General features: G+C 41.2%; 1 protein-coding gene across 1 annotated transcript in view; it reads left to right on the top strand.

The window, feature by feature from the left end:
* The window catches only part of LOC126992126 (corticotropin-releasing factor receptor 1-like), a 206,399-nt gene that overhangs the window by 102,982 nt on the left and 82,884 nt on the right, over window positions 1-20,533 (top strand). Inside the window, exon 3 of the mRNA XM_050850790.1 lies at window positions 19,718-19,843. Coding sequence (XP_050706747.1) covers window positions 19,718-19,843 — 126 coding nt within the window. The remainder of the gene's footprint in view (window positions 1-19,717; window positions 19,844-20,533) is intronic.

Below are 20,533 nucleotides of genomic sequence, written 5' to 3'. Positions count from 1 at the left end.
TTGTTTTGTTTTGATTCTTTTATTCTTTCTCTCCACGTTTTCTTTTGGACGTTTTCTCTCTCTCTCTCTCTCTCTCTCTCTCTCTCTCTCTCTCTCTCTCTCTCTCTCTCTCTCTTGCATATGACCCTTCAACAAAATCCCCTCTTCCTTCTTCTCCTCCTTCCCTTTTTTTTTTTCCTTTGGTTTTGTTTTCATTTTTTATTATTTCTCTTCTTTCTCTCCTTTGTTTTCTTTTGGCACCTTTTCGTTGTTTTTTTTTTTATTATATACAACCAGTCACCAAATTCTCCTTCTCTTCCTTCTCCTTCTCCTCCTCCGTTCTTTTTCCTTATCCTCGGTTTTCTTTTGATCCTTCTTCTTTCTCTCGTTCGTTTTCCTTTAGCGCCTTTCCTTTTTTGTGTATGTTTTTTTTTATGCAAGCCATCACCAAAATTCTCCTCTTCTTCCTCCACCTCCTCCTCCTTCTCCTTCTCTTATTCCCCCACTTCCTCCTTCTCTTCTTCCTCTATCTCTTCCTCCTCGTCAAGTTTTTCATTTCTATCTATTCTTATTCTTTCGACAAATGGTGGTGTCAGAAGGTATAAGGGAATGACAATGAAGGAAAGAAACAAAAGAAAAACTAAGGAAAGAGAGAGGAACAGGCAAAGAGGAAGGGAATGAACGGGAAGGAAAAAAAAGGGAAAGGAAGAAGGGAAAGTGGAATAAACAACGGGGAGAGGAGGGTAAATCGATCAAGGGAAGAGATAGAGGGATAAAAGAGTGGCAACAGTGGACAGGTAAAGAGGGAGTAAATTAAGGAAAGGAAAAAACACGGGAAGAAAAAAGGGAAAGGAAGAGGGGAAAGTGGAATAAACAACGGGGAGAGGAGGGTAAATCGATCAAGGGAAGACATAGAGGGGTAAAAGAGTGATTAGTGATGAGAACCAGGTACCTGCGGAAGCCTGAGAAAGGTAAACTGTGGTAACCCGGATGCTGCACCTGCCCTGTGTACCGGGGTAATGGGTTCTTTCCCGCCAGAGGCTCAAGGGCCGATGTGCCGAGGTGAGAGGAAGGGGAAAAATAATGGCAGGGAAGATGTGAAGCGATGGAGTAAATAAGAGGAAGATAAGAGGAAAATAAGAAAGAGTTAAAGAGTGAGTAAATGATAAAGAGGGAGGAGGTTAAGCGATAGAGTAAATAATAAGAGGAAGATATGAGGAAAATAAGAAAAAGAAGAATTAAAGCGATGAGTATATGATAAAAAGGGAGGTACGAGGAATATAAGAACAGGGAAGAACATAAGAACATAAGAACTTAGGAGTCTGCAAGAGGCCTGTGATGTTGAGATAAAAAAAAAATAAAGTGTTAGAAGGGACATAGTAGAAAAATAATGAAAAAGAAGAAGCAAAGAGATGAGAGTAAATGCTGAGAATTAGATCAGAGGAAAATAAGGAAAGGGAAAGCGGAGATATAATAAAGAAAAATATATTATAGGAGGAAATAAAGAAGTAAGGAAAGGGAAGGAAAATAAAGAAAGGGAAGGAGAATAGAGAAAGGGTAATGGGTGCACAGAAGGAAAGGAGATGAGGAAGGAAAGGGAGGGAGGAGGAAAACATGGGAAGTGAAGAATGTAGACAGAAGTAAAGAGGGGAAGAGAAGTGAAGGAGAGAAGGAAACTATGGAAAGAGAATGTAGGGGGGAGGAAAGAGGGGGAGGAAATGAAGAAAGAGAGAAGGATAATAAGGAAAGGAAAGGAGGTAGACGGAAGGAAAGAGGGGGAGGGGAGTAAGAAAGAGAGAAAAGAAGAAGGAAGAGGGGAAGGAAGGCAGGGAAGAGAGAAGGAAAATATGGAAAGGGAAGGAAAGAGGGGAAGGAAGGAAAGGGAGAGAGAAGGAAAGTATGAAAAGGGAAAGAGATAGACGGAAGGAAAGAGGGGAAGGAAAGTAAGAGAAAGAAAAGGAAAACATGGAGAGAGAAGGAGGTGGAGGGAAGGAAAGAGGGAAGGAAGGTAAGAAAGAGAGAGAAGGAAAAGGAAAGAAGGGAAGGAAGGTAAGAGAGAGAGATGAAAAATAAGAAAAGGGAAGGAGGTAGACGTAAGAAAAGAGGGGAGAAATGTGAAGGGAAAGAAAAGGAAAACATGGAGAGAGAAGGAGGTGTGGAGGGAAGGAAAGAGGAGGAGGGATAAAAGGGAGAGAAAGGGGTTAATAAGGTTGATGCGACATTCTCTTAGCGTTAAATAAAGGTGAGCAAGCAGGTAAGGGGGCAGGTGTGTGTGAGTGTGTGTGTGTGTGTGTGTGTGTGTGTGTGTGTGTGTGTGTTTTATGAATGGATGTAATATGAAAGCTTGGGTACGAAACATTCTCTCTCTCTCTCTCTCTCTCTCTCTCTCTCTCTCTCTCTCTCTCTCTCTCTCTCTCTCTCTCTCTCTCTCATTAAACACACACACACACACACACACACACACACACACACACACACACACACACACACACAATTCTCTTGAAGTCATTTACGTCTATTTTTTCCGTTCCATTAATTTACAGAAAGCAGAAGAGAGAGAGAGAGAGAGAGAGAGAGAGAGAGAGAGAGAGAGAGAGAGAGAGAGAGAGAGAGAGAGAGAGAGAGAGAGAGAGAGAGAGAGAGAGAGAGAGAGAGAGAGAGAGAGAGAGAGAGGTAAAAAAAACCTTCTCGCGTCACTTAGAGCAATTTCCGTCTGGCCAGGTGTGTGTAAGAGAGAGAAAGGGAAAATTATGAGAGGGAGGGAGGGAGGGAGGAAGGGGAAAGGGGAGAGATACACGATAAGGGAGGGAGGAAGGGAGAGAGAGGGGAAGATTATAAGGGAAGGGAGAGGGGATGAGAGTAAGAGGTAAGGGAGAGATACACGATAAGGGAGGGAGGGAAGGAGAGAGAGGGGAAGATATATAAAGGAAGGGAGAGGGGATGAGAGGAAGAAGTAAGGGAGAGATATACGATAAGGGAGGGAGGGAGGGAGAGAGGGAAAGAGATATAAGGGAAGGAGAGGGTGAGAGCAAGTGGTAAACGGAGAGAGAAACACGATATGGGCGGGAGCAAACTCACCACGATATATATAGTGCCAGAAAAAAAGGAGGAGGAAAAAGAAAAAGATGAGAAGATGAATGAAATAAGAGGAAGTAATACAGCAAATAAAATAAAGTGAAGAGGAAAGAAATGAGGTTACAAGAAGAATTACACTATATGAAAGACAGTTAATAAGTGATGGGAAGGAAGGGAAGGACAATACGTGATGGAAATGGTTAAAGTGTTTAGGGAAAATGTTGTAAACGTAAATAAAAAAAATAAAATAAAATATGCAAAAGAAGGAAGAGGGAAAGCAAGACAAGAAAATAAAGAAAGGTGATGGAAAACGTTATATACAGACCTATATATACAAAAGGGACGGGAAGGAAGGATAAGTAAGTAGAAGACATTAGCGGGAATAGATGGAGGGTGATGGGAAAGTAATGAAAAGACAAACAAAAATTAAAAAAGGAAGGAAAGAGAAGGAAGGAAAAGACAGGCAGTATATAGGGAGTAGATGAAGAGTAACGGAAAAACTAAATAAAAAGAAAAACAAAAATAAAAGAATGGGAGGAAGGGAGGGTGAGAAGAACAATAAGCGATGAATAAAGTTGAAAGGTGAAGGAACAAGATTATAAAGATACAAACATAGATAAAACGGATGGGATGGAAGGAGGAGGAGGGAGGAAAACCCCATTATGTAGCGAATAGATGGAATATGAGTTAGATGAAAAGAGACCAATAAAAATGAAAAAGGATGAGAAGGAAGGAGGAGGGAGGAAAAAAACCATTATGTAGGGAATAGATGGAATATGAGTTAGATAAAAAGAGACCAATAAAAATGAAAAAGGATGAGAAGGAAAGAGGAGGGAGGAAAAAAAACATTATGTAGGGAATAGATGGAATATGAGTTAGATAAAAAAAAAAGATAAATAAAAATAGAAAAGGATGAGAAGGCAGGAAGGAGAAGGGTCAGAAGAACAATACAGAGACTGATACAAATAAAAAGATGTGATTGAATGAGATAAGAAGGAGAATAAGTGATGGAAATAGCTGCAAGGTGATGAGAAGATGGTGTTAAAAGATGAAGATGATAAATATGTAGTGTGAGTCAGGCGAGTTTAGACAAAGAAAGAAAGCCATGGGGCGTGGAAATAAGGTTGACAGGTGATGGACGGCGAGGGAGAATCATAAAAAAGAGAAAAAAAATGTTATAATCAAGTTAGGTGAGACAAAGAGTGACATTACCTGAGAACAAATGAAAGGTGATTGAAAAAGATGGGAGCGGAAGAAGAGAAAAAGAGAAAGAAAAAAAAGAGATAATGAGGATAAGTGAAGTGAGATAAGACGAGGCAAACATTGTGAGGAAATAAAAGAAAGAGATAGAAAAAAAGAGATAAAAAAAGTTGATTAAAAAAGTTGACAGTAGTACAGACAAAAACGTGGAAAGACCGACATTACCTGACAACACAATTAAAGGTGATTGAATAAGATGGGAACGGAAGAAGAGAAAAAAAGAGAAAGGAAAAAAAGGGATAATGAGGATAAGTGAAGTGAGATAAAACGAGGAAAACATTGAGGAAAGAAAAGGAAGAGATAGATAAAAAAACGATAATAAGGATAAATGAAGTGTGATAAGACGAAGATAAAAGATAATGAAAAAAATTGAGAGCGGAACAGACAAAAGTGAAGTGAGATGACACGAGGCAAACATTGTGAGGAAAGAAAAGGAAGATAGAAAAAAAGACATAATAAGGATAATTGAAGTGGGATAAGACGAAGATAAAAGTTGATAAAAAATGACAGCAGTGCCGACAAAAACGTGGAGAGAAAGATAAAGAGAAAAAAAATAATAATCTGGTGGAGGAAAAAAATGTAGAAAAAAAGAAAACTACATGAGTGAATTAACTTTTTTTTACATCTTTCTCTTTCGTCACTGAGCGATAAAATAAGACAAAAAAAAAAAAAAAAACTTGAAAATGAATGGAAGAAAAAAACTGGCAAGCGGAAGAAAGTGCAAAAGGACAAGGACATGAACTGGAGGAGAAACAGACGTACAAACAGAAAATAAGTTAAACAGACCAACAAACATTAAAAAACCGGTGCAATCAGCCAGGAAAGAAAGACAGACAGACAGATACACAGGCTTAAAAAGACGGGGAGAAAGACAGACAGTAAAGAGGACAAGAGAGAGAGAGAGAGAGAGAGAGAGAGAGAGAGAGAGAGAGAGAGAGAGAGAGAGAGAGAGAGAGAGAGAAAAAAAAAACACGTAGAACCGAGATAAAACTGAATCCAAAACATCAGGCACAAAAATATATCACTTTGGGAAGAAATACAGACAGAAAAGATGAAGAAGAAGAAGAAGAAGAGAGAGAGAGAGAGAGAGAGAGAGAGAGAGAGAGAGAGAGAGAGAGAGAGAGAGAGAGAGAGAGAGAGAGAGAGAGAGAGAGAGAGAGAGAGAGAGAGAGAGAGAGAGAGATACATATCATAAAACAGTGTCACCGCTACAAAGGCTTTCCATGAGCTAAGAAATAACATCCCTGACTAATATGGAATGAGGGAAGCGAGGCGAGCACGAGTCTTTTTTCTCTTGTTGTCTTGCTTATATGGATCGAGAGAGAGAGCTTCCCGCGTCCACCATTGATCAAAGTAATACAAGCGAGATTCATACATTCTCACAGGAAGAAAAGAAGAACAAAATAGGAAAGTAAATATGTATACGAATTGATAAGGAGGAGTAGGAAACAATTATAAAAGATTAACATTGACTTTAAAAGGGGGAAAATAATGAATGAATGTTGGAGTGGAAATATAAGTATGTGAAAAAAAGAATATAAATACACGAACTGAATTTCACTGTTATCAGCTTAAAGAAGATACTCATTATTATTTTTTTCTAGCAAACTAATTATCGTTTTCATCATTATCGGCATTATAATTATCTGTCTCCTCTTCCTCTTCATCCTCCTCCTCCTTTTTCTCTCTTTCCACAGGGGTATTGCCGACACAACTTCCTTGAACAGCTATTTCATGCTCAAATTATAATGATTAATTACCTGCAAATTCCCCTCGTACCTGAAGACTTGAGGCAGTAATGACCTCTCACGGCACAGGTATTGTCTAAGTGCCCTCCTGGCTAATTACGGCGGGAGGAGGAGGAGGAGGAGGAGGAGGAGGAAGAGAAAGAGGAGGAGGGGGAAGAGAAGTAGGGGGGATAAGGATGATAAGGAGGAGGAGGAGGAGGAATAGGAGGAGAACAAGTAGTAGTAGTAGTAGTAGTAGTAGTAGTAGTAGTAGTAGTAGTAAGAGGAGGATGAGGAAGAGGAAGCAGGGAACTATGAGAACAAGAAGGAGAAGGAGGAACACAGGAAGAACAAACGCCAGAAGTGTTAATCTGTAGCGGGGGAATTTCTCCGGCTAACGTCCCTGCTGATCGGGCACACGTGGCAAATCAACACTGAACAGAACAAGGCTCCTACACACCCTGGACCTATCCCTCCGCCAACGTGCCGCCGGGAAACAGATAGAGAACACCTAGCTAGATTTGGTCCCAGGCTGCAGCGCACGTTACTTTACCGCTTAATTTGGTATCATCCCAGAATTTGGTGGATTATAAGCGAGGGTGACTTTCTAGATAATTAAAATGTCTATGAGGAGTGTTTAGACCAGGACCGATTCTTGAGGTGCGACAATAAATAGGTGCTTTTAGTCAATGTGATAGTTTGATGTGTGTAAAATCTCTCTGTTGCCGGTCTGTGAGATTGTCTTTAACTAAACCACACAAAAAAAACTTGCCTATTCCGCCAGATTGCAATTTTGGGATAACCTTACATAGGAGACTCAAAACCTTAACAAAAGTCGCCATTGGGTGCTCTTATATCCCAGCCAGCGTGCGTAAACATAATTAAAGAAGGTGATATATAAGTTACGTCAGATCCATTTCTACTGAATCCATGCTGGTTACTATGAAAAAAATAGTTGTTGGTTAATTGGCTTTAGGGAAGGCAACCATTGTGTCTCTTGATATTTTTTCGAAAAGTTAAATCTAGGTTGAAGTGAGGCTAACGGGTTAATTGATAGGCTGTGCTCTCTCTCTCTCTCTCTCTCTCTCTCTCTCTCTCTCGTTCTTCACCACGCAAGGGACACCACTCTGGCCGGGACGAAGGATCTCCTGAACAACAATAGGATAAGTTTTAATTGCTAAATACATTCCTTTCATTAGAACATACCGGGATGAATCTTTAGTCGCAAGTCGTAGGAGGTGAAGGTGGAAATGTGTTATCAAAATGTGTAGTTTAAAGTGATTGCCTTTATTTGATTTCGGAGGTGTGTTAATTAAGCTCAGAATACACCTCCTAATCATAAGCGCCGTGTTGTTAATATGAATGAAAACAAGAAGACATAGTAGGAGTAAAAGAAAGAAGAAGAAGAAAAAGAAGAGAAACAATAATAATAATAATAATAATAATAATAATAATAATAATAATAAGAAGAAGAAGAAGAAGAAGAAGAAGAAGAATAGAAAGAAGAAGAAGAAAAGAAAAAAGAGGAAGAAGAAAAGAAAAAATACAGAAGCGAAGAATATGGATGATGATGATGATGAGGAGGAGATGGAAGAGGAGGAAGAGGACGAGGAAGTGAAGGAAGAAGAAGAGGAAGATGATAAGTGAAGGAAATCCAATACCTTTCTCTGTTACCTTTTCATTATCCTTTAATCTAATAGTACGCTCCCTTGAAACCATCTCGGAGCGGTACCTTTCATCTCTCTCTCTCTCTCTCTCCTTCTCTTTCTCCTATTGTTTACTCCTTCCTTCCCTTCCTTCCCTTACTTCCGTCTTTCCCATTCTTTACTTACTCGTCATTCCTTTGCTCTCTTCCTTCCTTCCTTCCTTCCTTCCTTCCTTCCTTCCTTCCTTCTTTTCTTCTCCGTTGCTTCTTATATTTATTCAATGCTGTCTATCCTCTCCCTCCACTACACACACACACACACACACACACACACACACACACACACGCACACACACACACACACTACTCAGGTAAACTAATGAATATGAATGAGTTGTTTTTTCTTCTTCCAAAGCTTTTAGGACCAACGTGCGTGTCCTAACTTGTTTTGGTGTGTGTGTGTGTGTGTGTGTGTGTACCCAACTCTACACCCAGGTTTATAAATAGCGTACCTTTTCACACCTTTTATCAACCACACGAAGAATGGAAATAAAGGAAAGACTGATTAAAACAGACTCCTTTTCACGTTCTTTTTTTTATCCATTTCCAATTTCTCATCGGCAGAACCTTCAATGCATAATCTCTCTTTTTTTTCTGAACTACAAAGAAAAGGAGGAAAAAAGAATGACGAGACGGACTGTAAAATCAATCATCCCATTATTATTTCTTATTTTTTGTCATATCCTTAAGTTCGTATGCAACTCCTTTTAATAGCACCGTAGGAGAAGGAGGAGGAGGAGGAGGAGGAGGAGGAGGAGGAGGAGGAGGAGGAGGAGGAGGAGGAGGTTAGTGGAGACAAGATGATGAAGAGAAAGAAGATAAAATAGAAATGGAGAAAAAAGCAAAATGAACTAGAAGGAAAAAAAAGAAAAGAGGGGATTGGATGAAAGGGAAGAAAGAAGAGTACAAGTAAAGAGGTAAGAGGAAGAGGGTAGATGGGAGAGAAGGGAGGAGAAGGAAGAGGATGGAGGAGTAGGAGGTGGAGGAGGAAGACAAATAAGAGGATGTAGAGGATAGAGATAAAGAGGAGACAGAAGGTAAGTTACAGGAATCATTAACAGGTGTATCAGAAAGGGAAAGACAGGTAAACGGCCATCACTTTCACTGTCATTTTCACCCCGTTTTCTTTTCACTTCATCCTTACGCAATAAAGTGGAAGGCGAGAGAAAACGAAGGCAAACTCTCATATTTTCCTTTCATTCATTGTTTTCCTTATTTTTCTTCCTCTCGCTTCGTTGTAAGAATAGAAAGATGATTAAGTCCGAGTTTTCTCGCTCTTCTTCGCTTCCCAATAAAAGAAGTTGAAAAAGGAACACAAAAGAGGAGGAGGGGAAGGAGAAACACACACACACACACACACACACACACACACACACACACACACACACACACACACACTCTTTCCTATATTCTCCTCAATTTCTTTCTTACGAACAATGAGAGTGAAAAAAAGAGGAAAATAAAAAGACGCAAGTTGGATGGAAAAAGAAAAAAAGAAAAACAAGCAAGCACACACACACACACACACACACACACACACACACACACACACACACACACACACACACACACACACACACACACACAATTTCACACACTTGTTCCTTATCCTTCTTTCCTTCTTTTCTTTCCTATTTTTTTTCCTTTTATTTTTTTCTTCCCTACAGACAATGAGAGAAGATGGAGGGGGAAGGGTGAGCAAAAACAGACTTTGTATCTCTTCTTTCTAATATTTTTCCTTTCACCTCCTCCTTCTCCTCCTCCTCCTTCTCCTCCTCCTCTTTCTCCATTAACACTCTCTTCACACCCTCTCTGCCTCTCTTTCTTCTCATTTTTCTTCATTTCCTTTCCCCGTCCTTCAGAACCTAATATCCTCCTCCTTCTCCTCTTCCTCCTCCTCCTCTTACACTTCTCCACCTTCTTCTCTCTCTCTCTCTCTCTCTCTCTCTCTCTCCTCTCTATCCTTCACAACCTAACCTCCTTCACCTCCTCCTCCTTCTTCTCTAACACTCTTCTTCTCCTCCTCCTCCTCCTCCATCTCCTTTATCTCCTCCCATACTCCTACACCTCTCTCTTCTCTTCCTCTAACACCCTCCTCTACCTCTTCCTTTTCTTCTTTTTATCAGACTCTTCCTCCTCTTTCTTATCTTACACTCTTTACTAAACTTCCATCGCTTCCTCTAACACCCCTCCATCTCCTCCTTTCCCTCCTCTTTGAACACTCACCGACCTCCTCCTCCTCGGGCACTCTCTTCCCACACTCTCTCCCTCTCTCTCACACTCTCTCCTCATCTCGTAAGGCTAAAAAAAAAAAAGAAAAAAAACTGAGGCGATAATGGCCGCGGTGTCGTGTGCAGCAACCAACCCGCGATGACTGAGTTTCCCATTTTCTTCCGTACTCTTAAATGCCTCTCTTGCCTGGCCTTCACTTTCCCTCTTGATGCACTGCCGATGATGATGATGGTGATAATGAGGAGGAGGAGGAGGACTGCAAGGATGAGGACAGGAAGGACAAGGAGGAGGAGGAATAAAAGAGGGAGAAGGAAACAGTAGGAGCATAAGGAGAAGGAGGAGATGGGCAAGAAGGAGATGAAGAAGGAAGAGGAGGATAATGAAATTGGCAGAATGAAGAGGAGGAGGAGGAGGAGGAGAAGGGCGAATGGGGCAAAGAAAACAGGAAGGGGATATGAGGAGGAGTCGGAGGAGGAGGAGAAGAAGAAGCAGGAGGAGGAGGGGGCGGAGGAGGAGGAGGAGGAGGAGAAGGAAAGGGGAGGAGAGGGGGGGGGAGGAGGAGAAGAGGTGAGTAGAGGATTAAAGAGAGGAAGAGGAGGAAAAATTAACAAAAAGAGACACGGAGTACGAGCTGGGAACGACAAGGGGGGAGAGAGAGAGAGAGAGAGAGAGAGAGAGAGAGAGAGAGAGAGAGAGAGAGAGAGAGAGAGAGAGAGAAAAAATATCGACAGTCATACAGTCAACGGGGTATGTCGACTCAATATTGGTACAAAGAATCTAAACTTTCACCAATAATATATTCATAACACACGATGAAGGAAGAGAGAGAGAGAGAGAGAGAGAGAGAGAGAGAGAGAGAGAGAGAGAGAGAGAGAGAGAGAGAGAGAGAGAGAGAGAGAGAGAGAGAGAGAGAGAGAGAGAGAGAGAGAGAGAGAGAGAGAGAGAGAGAGAGAGAGAGAGAGAGAGAGAGAGAAAGGTCGTGAGAGGGAGGGAAGGAAGGGAGGAGGAGATTGGGTGACATGGAGGGAACCAGATTCTGCGTCAACAAGATCAGCTGATAAATGTAAACAAACCTGACCAGAAAGTGTGTGTGTGTGTGTGTGTGTGTGTGTGTGTGTGTGTGTGTTACTAACCTCGCTTCCTATTTATCTATCTATTTATCTATCTGTCCACTTATCTATCTATATCCATCTAGTTATGAACCTATCTATAAATATATCTATCTCTCTATTTGTCTTTGCTTCTGTCTGTCCAGTTATTTCATTTATTAACTTTATCCTCTTTCTCTAACCTTTTTTATTATCTTGCATGTTCATTTATAGTGTCCACCTATTTACCTATCTCTCTGTCTATCTATCTATCTGTCCGTCTATCCATCTGTCTATGTATTCACCAATCTATCTACAAGTAAGAAAAGGAAACAATTTGCAGGGAAGTAAAAGTATAACCAAGCAATTCCTGAGTTGGTTTGCTTGACGTTACTTCGAGTTCACGCTGGCATTTTCCTTGAGGGAGTAAGTGGAAAAAGTTAGCAAGAGGAGGAAAAACGCTTAGAAGGGAGAGGAGGAGGAGGAGGAGGAGGAGGAGGAGGGGGGGGAGGAAGAGAGAGGGGAAGCAATAAACGATGAAGCAAATGAAGACAAAGGGTAATAATAAAGATAAAAAGGAAGAGGAGGAAAAAGATGATGAAGATGATGATGAAGAAATGTAATGATAATAATAAAAAAGGACATGACTACTTCTTCTTTTTCTTCTTCTTTCTTCTTCTTCTTCTTTTTCTTCTTCTTCATCTTCTGCTACTGCTACTACTAATACTAATTCTACCACCACCACCACCACTACTACTACTACTACTACTAATAATAATAATAATAATAATAATAATAATAATATCTTTAAGAGCGACGAAGAGAAAATGTCAAATTACTTAACCAAGATACATTAGTCAGTAACTTTTGCGATAACTTGTTTACGGCACGTTCAGAAAAGAGGAGGAGGAGGAGGAGGAGGAGGAGGAGGTAATGAGAGTGATTGATGGAGTTGATGATTTTTGCTAAGACTTGTTGTTATTGTTGTTGTTTTTGTTAGAGGAGGAGGAGGAGGAGGAGGAGGAGGAGGAGGAGGATTACGACAACGACAATGACGAGGAAGAAGTGGAGGAATAAAAGGAAAAAGAACAGCAAAATAATAACAGCAGCAGCAACAACAACAACAACAACAACAACAACAACAACATCACAACAACAACAACAAGCAGAAACAACAAGAAAATAAAACAAAGAACAAGAAGTAAAAAAGAGAAAATACGGTAGACAAGAAGACGAAGATCAATAAAAGGCGAATCAAGAGTGAATGAAAGGAAAATAGCAACGGTAAACAACAAACAAACAAATAAAGGGAAGAACAGGGAGGAGGGAAGAAGATCGAAGAGGAGGGAAGAAGAAGAGGAGGAAGAGGAGGAGGAGGAGGAAAGGAAAATGAGAGGAAAATGAAAGTTGATTCAAATAACAACGAAACTCGGAACAATACTTGTCTCCGGCACACACACCTTAATTACCTTCCTCTTTACCTGTGTGCGGGGGAGAGGTGGGAGGGAGGAGGAGGGGAAGGGGAGAGGAAGGGAGAGGGAGAAACGGGGAAGGGGGAGGAAGGAGGCAAGGGACAGATGGGAAGGGAATAGGATGGGGGCGATATAAAGAGGGGGAAAGAGAGAGGAAGGGAGAACGGAGATGGAGAAAGGAAAGAGGGATAGAGAGGGGAAGAGAGAGAAACACTGCAGAACGGAAAATAAAAATCGGTCACAGAGGCATAATGATATTTTGAGAGAGAGAGAGAGAGAGAGAGAGAGAGAGAGAGAAAATGAAACAAAAAAACAGTAATTGGTCGTTTTGGAAGAGGTAAGAGAAACAGAGAAGGAGACCAAGCTATTAAATTTACGAAAAGAAACATAATCACGAACACACACACACACACACACACACACACACACACACACACACACACACACACACACACATACACACACACACACACACACACAGAAACAAGCTTGGCATCACTAACAGAAAAAGGCTTAGTCATGAACACATTTTTAAAGAGCCACGCAGGAAATGGACCTGGAAAAGCCCTAATGGAGACTTGATGAACGAAATTGACTTCTGATTGCAACGATGATGATGATAATGATGAGGGTGATGATGAGGGTGATGATGATGGGGGGGGAGATATTAGTGTGTGTAGTATCTGTTTGTCTGTCTGTTTCTATCTTTACTTGTTTATTTGTTTGTTTGTCTCTCTCTCTCTCTCTCTCTCTCTCTCTCTCATTTTCTCTCCCTCTCTCTCTCTCTCCTACCCTACCCTTCCCTTCTCACTCTCCAAACTTTCTCCCTCCCTCCTCCCCTGTCTCCTTTCTTCCCTTCCTTTCTCCCTGTCCTCTCACCTCACCCCCTCCTTCCCTCCCTCCTAACTCCTCACCTCACTTTTTTCCCTCCTAATGTCGGTTTCCAAGTCGCCTTCTTAAGAGATTTATTTTAGGAATTATTTATGTTGAAAAAATGAAGTTGAAAGTTGGCCTGTGTGTGTGTGTGTCTGTGTGTGTGTGTGTGTGTGTGTGTGTGTGTGTGTGTGTGTGTGTGTGTGTGTGTGTGTGTGTGTGTGTGTGTGTGTGTGTGTGTGTGTGACGTTATGATGGTTACTTAATCTCTCTCTCTCTCTCTCTCTCTCTCTCTCTCTCTCTCTCTCTCTGTTTATATCTACACACACACACACACACACACACACACACACACACACACACACACACACACACACAAGGTTCAACGGCCGTGTGTGTGGTTAGTAATATGACGCATTAAAGTATGTGACAAGGCGGCAATAATAACGACGCATTAATCTCCCCTAATTGCAGGACATAAAGGAGAAATATATGTGCTGTGTGTGACGTGCTCTGATTCGGGTACGGCTGTTTAGGCGCCGATGATGAGGGATTGAGACCTCTTATATATCTTGCCTTTCCTTTAATTTTGGAGTTTGTTGTGGTTATTTTTTTTTTCCATTCCTTTTCTTTCCCTTCCTTTCCTTCCTTGCTTTTCCTTTCCCTTCGTTTCCTTTCCTTTCCTCTACGTTCCCTTCCTTTATCTTCCTGTCCTTTCCCTTTCTTTCCTTTCCTTTCCCTTCGTTTTCTTTCCTTTCCTTTCCTTTCCTTCCTTTTCCTACCTTTCCTTCCATTCCTTTATTTTCCTTGCCTTTCCTTTCCCTTCGTTTCCTTTCCGTTCCCTTCTCTTCCTTCCTTGCCCTTCCTTCCCTTTCCCTTCCTTTCCTTTCCTTGGCTTCCTTTCCCTTCCTTTCCTTCCTCTCGTTTCCCTTCGTTTACTTTCCTTTAGATGACAAGAGATCGAAACCTCTTATCTATCTTTCCTTTCCTTTAATTTTGGAGTTTGATGTGTTATATTTTCCTTTCGTTTCCCCTCTTTTCTTTTCTCTCCTTTCCTTTCCCTTCGTTTCCTTTTTTTCCTTTCCTTTCGTTTCCTTTCCTTTTGATGACAAGGAATCGAAATCTCTTATATATTTTTTCCCCTGTATTTTAGAAGTACGTTGTGGAGATGCTCTTTGCTCTTTCCTTCATCCTTTCCTTTTCCTTTCCCTTCCCTTTCCTTTTCCTTTCCATCTTGTCGTTACATATTTTCCTTTCCTTTATTTTAGAAGGAATTTGGTGTGGTAATATTTTCCGTCATCAAAATATATTAGCAACATGTTGGGGTTATGTTTCTACCTATTTTGTATATAAAGAAATACTAAGAAATTAATTAAAGTAAAAATATTATCTATACAGTCTTATATAGGAGAAGTTATAAGAGAGCTTTTGTTCCTCATTTATTTTTGCCCGAACTTCTTCCTTTACTGTAAAAAAATCGTAGTTGCTGTGCTTATGTAGGGAATAGACGATGAAGCAATAATATTAGTGTCGTTCCTTAGTGTTATATAGTTACTCCTCAATTATAAAACCACTTTGATAGAATAGATGCATGGCCTTCCAACCTACGCCCATCATAGGTGAATAGGGGTCAGTGAGGTCAAGGGTCGTACTACATTTCGCCGCCCAAGAACGCATATTTGACAAGGCTTTCGTAGGAGGTGTGGGCATTTCCAGGGGTAGTTTTATGACCCTGGTGGTAGTGTGAGTCTGCTTCTGTACCGTGAACCTGAAGAAACACATATTTGACAAGGCTTTCGTAGGAGGTGTGGGCATTTCCAGGAGTAGTTTTATGACCCTGGTGGTAGTGTGAGCCTGCTTCTGTACCGTGAACCTGAAGAAACACATATTTGACAAGGCTTTCGTAGGAGGTGTGGGCATTTCCAGGGGTAGTTTTATGACCCTGGTGGTAGTGTGAGCCTGCTTCTGTACCGTGAACCTGAAGAAACACATATTTGACAAGGCTTTCGTAGGAGGTGTGGGCATTTCCAGGGGTAGTTTTATGACCCTGGTGGTAGTGTGAGCCTGCTTCTGTACCGTGAACCTGAAGAAACACATATTTGACAAGGCTTTCGTAGGAGGTGTGGGCATTTCCAGGAGTAGTTTTATGACACTGGTGGTACTTTGACGCTTCCTCTGTACCGTGAACCTGAAGAAACACTCATTAGAACCCGACTGACCCCCTCTTTGACCTTTAGAAATAGCTGATGTGAGACGCAAAAGTCATAATACCGCCTAAATCCCTTTCTAATGCTCCTGATCTTTCATTAAGGAGACGGCAGACAGTAACTAATTTTCTTTTTACCGCTAACTTTATGAACTTAAGTACTTCATATTCAACAAGAGTCATTAGGCTTAGATGTCATTAAGATCAGACTCCCTTCATAATGTTCTAAGTCTTTCTTTAGTAACACGAGAGCTATTAATGAATTTTCTACTCCTCCGGTGGTATTATAAACTCACATTATTATTATTCACAAAAAAAAGTAGTTAGGTGTGTTTCATTGATGTTTAGGCATAAGTATTATGTTCTTTTTTAATTCTTCACGGGCACGACAGCAATTAACTATTTTCCCTATAACTTTTTCGGTATTAATATAAACTCTAGTTCTTTTGACACACAAGAAAAAAAAAAGAAACAGCCATCATTAAAGTCAGACTCAGGTGCAATGCTTTTTTTTATCTTTTTTTTCTATGAACACAAGAGCCATTGACTAATTTCCTCGATACTCCTCCACTAACATTATAAACTCTAGTTCTTTATATACAACAAAAAAGTAAGAAAAAATAGGTATATCATTAAAGTCAGTCTCCGGTGCAAGGATATTATATACTCATGTTCTTTATATAAACAAAAACAAAAAACAATAAGGAAAAGGTTCCGTTAATACTGTAGACTCCAATCCAATATTCTTTTATCTTTCTCCACGGACACGACAACAATTGACAATATTCTTTTTACTCCTTCGGTGATGTTATGAACTCATTTCCTTTACATACGACAAAAGTAATTAGGAAAAGGCGTCCCCTGCAATGCTTTTTTTCATCTCTTACCGAAGCAGCAAATTGACACTGTTTTTAGTTTTTGTTTAATTGAAAATAACTGATTGGTAGGTAGCGGAGAATGGGAATGGAGTGGGAAAGTAAGGGGGGAGTGGATAGGTATAGGAGGTTGTAGGGTATTGGAAGAGCGGGGAGAGGGAGAGGAAGGGCGTGGCATTGATAGGAAAGGTGAGGGAGGAGTTAGGGAGAGTATAGACGGAGTGGGAGTGAGTTGGTACTGGAGAGGGGTGTTGTAGGGTATTGAGGGAGTGGGGAGAGGGAGAGGAAGGGGGTGATATTGATAGGAAGCGCGAAGGAGGAGTTGGGGAAGTATAGACGGAGTGGGAGTGGGAGTGGGTTGGTATTGGAGAGGGGTGTTGTAGGGTATTGCGGGAGAGGGGAGAGGGAGAGGAAGGGCGTGAGATTGGTAGGAAGGGTAAAGGAGGAGTTGGAAAGAATGAAGGAGATGAGTGGGTTGGTATTGGAGAGGGGTATTGTAGGGTATTGAGGGAGTGGGGAGAGGGAGAGTAAGAGCTTGAGAGGGGTACGAAGGGTGAAGGACGAGTTGGGGAGAGTAAAGAAGGGAAGGAGTGGGTTGGGAGAGGGAGAGTGGGAGTGGGTGGGCATAGGAGAAGGGTGTTTAAAGGTACTGGGAGCGTGGGAAGAGGTGTGAGCTTGAGAGGGGTGTGAAAGGGGGAGTTAGGGAGAGTAGAGGGGGAGAAGGGGGAGAGTGTGAGTGAGTAGGCGCGGGAGAGCGAGGTTGTTCTTTTCCTTTTTACCTTTTCTCTATTTCAAAACAACTTTCTACTATTATTGCATCAAAATAATAAGAGAAAACGATATCAATAGGGTTCGATTCCCCTGAAAAAGTCTTGATCTCTCACCAGGGCAACTAATTAGCGTGAGTGATTCCCTTTTGTTTTTCTCTAATTCAATCAACTCATTGCCATTGTTGCATTAAAGGATTACGGTGAAAAATAGCGATATCAAGGTTAGATTCCCATGTTATTGTCCGGAGCAAGTCAGGGATACGCGGCGGCCTGTGACTTTTAATTAACTTTCATAATAACAATAATAACTTGAGACTTTTATATCGCAGAACGTTAAAAGGGACGGGTGTCATGTCAAGCTCAAACTCCCCGTCATTTCGCTGGTTTCTCCGCTAGGCAGTTCAGGGAAGCGATGGGCACAGGACTTAATATTTTTAGTCCTCCCTGAAAAAAGTATGATAGCCTTTATACCGCCAAGAAGTAAAGAGCAAGAGGTGCCAGTCTGAAAAGCTTTTGATGATTGGTAAGAGGAAGACAAGAGGATGATTGGCAAGAGGAAAAAGCGGTGTCAGTCTGAAGTGTTCTTGATCATAGAAAAGTAAAGAGGAAGAAGAGGAGACAGTTTGAAATATACTCTTCTTCATCACAGACAAATTAAGAGGAAGTAGTGTTAGTCTAAAATGTTCTTGATCATTGAAGAGTAAAGAGGAAGAAGAGGTGTTAGTCTGAAGTGTTCTTGATCAATGAAAACTAAAGAGGAGAAAGAGGAGTCAGTTTGAAATATACTCTTCATCACTGACAAATTAAGAGGAAGTAATGTCAGTCTAAAATGTTCTTGATCATTGAAAAGTAAAGAGGAAGAAGAGGAGTCAGTTTGAAATATACTCTTCATCACTGACAAATTAAGAGGAAGTAGTGTTAGTCTAAAATGTTCTTGATCATTGAAGAGTAAAGAGGAAGAAGAGGTGTTAGTCTGAAGTGTTCTCGATCATTGAAAAGTAAAGAGGAAGAAGAGGAGACAGTTTGAAATATACTCTTCATCACAGACAAATTAAGAGGAAGCAGTGTTAGTCTAAAATGTTCTTGATCACTGAAAAGTAAAGAGGAAGAAGAGGTGTTAGTCTGCAGTGTTCCCGATCATTGAAAAGTAAAGAGGAAGAAGAGGAGACAGTTTGAAATATACTCTTCATCACAGACAAATTAAGAGGAAGCAGTGTTAGTCTAAAATGTTCTTGATCACTGAAAAGTAAAGAGGAAGAGGAGGTGTTAGGCTGCAATGTACCTGGTGATTGACAGGTAAAGAGGAGCAAGAGGTGTCAGACTGAAGCATTCCTGATGATTGAGAAGTACAGAGGAAAAGGCGTCAGTCTCAAATGTTCTTAATCACTGGAAAGTAAAGAGGAAGGAGAGGCGTTAGTTTGTTATCCTCCTGATTATTGATAAGTAAAGAGGAAAAGGAGTAGTAAAGAGGAAGAAGAGGAGTCAGTCTGGAAGGTTGTTGATAACTGATAAACAAAGAGGAAGAAGAGAAGTCAGTCTGCAATATCCAAGACCATTAATAAGGAAAGAGAAACAGGTGACACTTTGAAATATTATCGTCCACTCTCTCTCCCCACCACAGCCACACACTCCACTCACTCCACCGCCAATATAAGCAGATCACGGTCTTTATGCGGCTGGAAATTGAAGGTAAAAAGGCGTAGTCAGGATACGCTCCCCTGCAATACCCTTGATCTTCCTACCCCAAGGCCACGCCCGCCATTGACTTGCTGAAGCTTCGTGGAAAAGGAGAGGAAATGAACGTTGCTTTGTTGGCACGCGACACTTTCACCTCTCGACTTGTTCCTACCGCTGACTGGCTGGCTGGCTGGTTACGGCGGCACAGATTAACAACACAACAAGACGCTGTATGATGACTTCTGAATGATAATAATGGGTTGAAGTTAATAAAGGAAAGGGATGCTGTGTTAATTTGGGTGAGATTAATAACAGAATCAGCCTGTCACCTTCAACAAATAATTATAAGGGGGATAAAAGCCAGGTGTTCTCGTCTTTCAGGTGTGCACTGTAACGCATCTGTCCGTCACCTTCAACAAATAATTATAAGTGTGATGAAAGGCAGGTGTTCGTGTTTCAGGTGTTCAATGTAATGTATCAATCTGTCACCTTAAACAAATAAACATAAGAGTGATGAAAGGCAGGTGTTTGTGTTTCAGGTGTGCACTGTAATGTATCTGTCTGTCACCTTAAATAATTATATATAAGGGAAATAAGAGTCAGGTGTTCGTGTTTCAGGTGTTCAATGTAACCTATCAATCTGTCACCTTAAACAAATAAACATAAGAGTGATGAAAGGCAGGTGTTTGTGTTTCAGGTGTGCACTGTAATGTATCTGTCTGTCACCTTAAACAAATAAACATAAGAAGGATAAGAGCCATATGTTTGGTTGTTCCAGGTGTGCACTGTAACGCCAGCTGGGACACCTTTTACTGCTGGCCGGCCACGCCCGCGGGGGACACGGTGCGGCGGCAGTGCGGAACCATCTTCAAGGACTTGCCGGCCCTGGACCTATACCCGCACGGTGAGTCTCGGTTTTGTTGTGTTGTTGTTGTTTGTTGTTGTGCTTACGGTAAAGGAGTGGGGTAGCTTTCATCATCACTGGCACTGCTATCAACATCCTCATTCTTTTTTTATACAGCAACGGAAACAGCTTGAGGGCAACACAACAACAAAAGGAAATCACAAAACATCTGGACACCTCTCCTCCCGAAATTGACCTCTCTTTCGGCCACCTCTTTGGATTCTTTTTAGGAGCAGCGAGTAATAGGCTTTTTTTTTTATTATTGTTTCCTTTTTTTCATGCCCTTGAGCTGTCTCCTTTGTTATAAAAAAAAAGCTATCAAAGCACTTCACTGTCCCCGTTGTACCTTCACTTAAAACCACTGCTGATGTTGCTACTACCTCTGCCACTACTACTACTACCACTACTACTACTACTACTACTACTACTACTACTACTACTACTACAATCGTACTTATGCAACCTCTTCATCTTTACTGCCTCATATATTTTCTTCACGATGACCATAACAACTCCTGTCACCCTCTTTCTTCTTCCTACCTCCTCCTCCTCCTCCTCCTCCTCCTTCTCTTCCTCCTCCCTCGCCTCCGTTCATGTTTCTCCTCCTCCTCCTCCTCCATTCTTCTTCTTCTTGTTCTTCTTCTCCCCTCCTGCTCCTCTTCCTCCTTTCTCCTTCTCGCTTTCCTCATC

This window comes from Eriocheir sinensis, unplaced genomic scaffold (assembly GCF_024679095.1).
Source record: "Eriocheir sinensis breed Jianghai 21 unplaced genomic scaffold, ASM2467909v1 Scaffold403, whole genome shotgun sequence".
NCBI lineage: Eukaryota > Metazoa > Arthropoda > Malacostraca > Decapoda > Varunidae > Eriocheir > Eriocheir sinensis.
The sequence above is the reverse complement of the archived record's forward strand: the minus strand, read 5'-3'. Positions and strand labels throughout refer to the sequence as shown.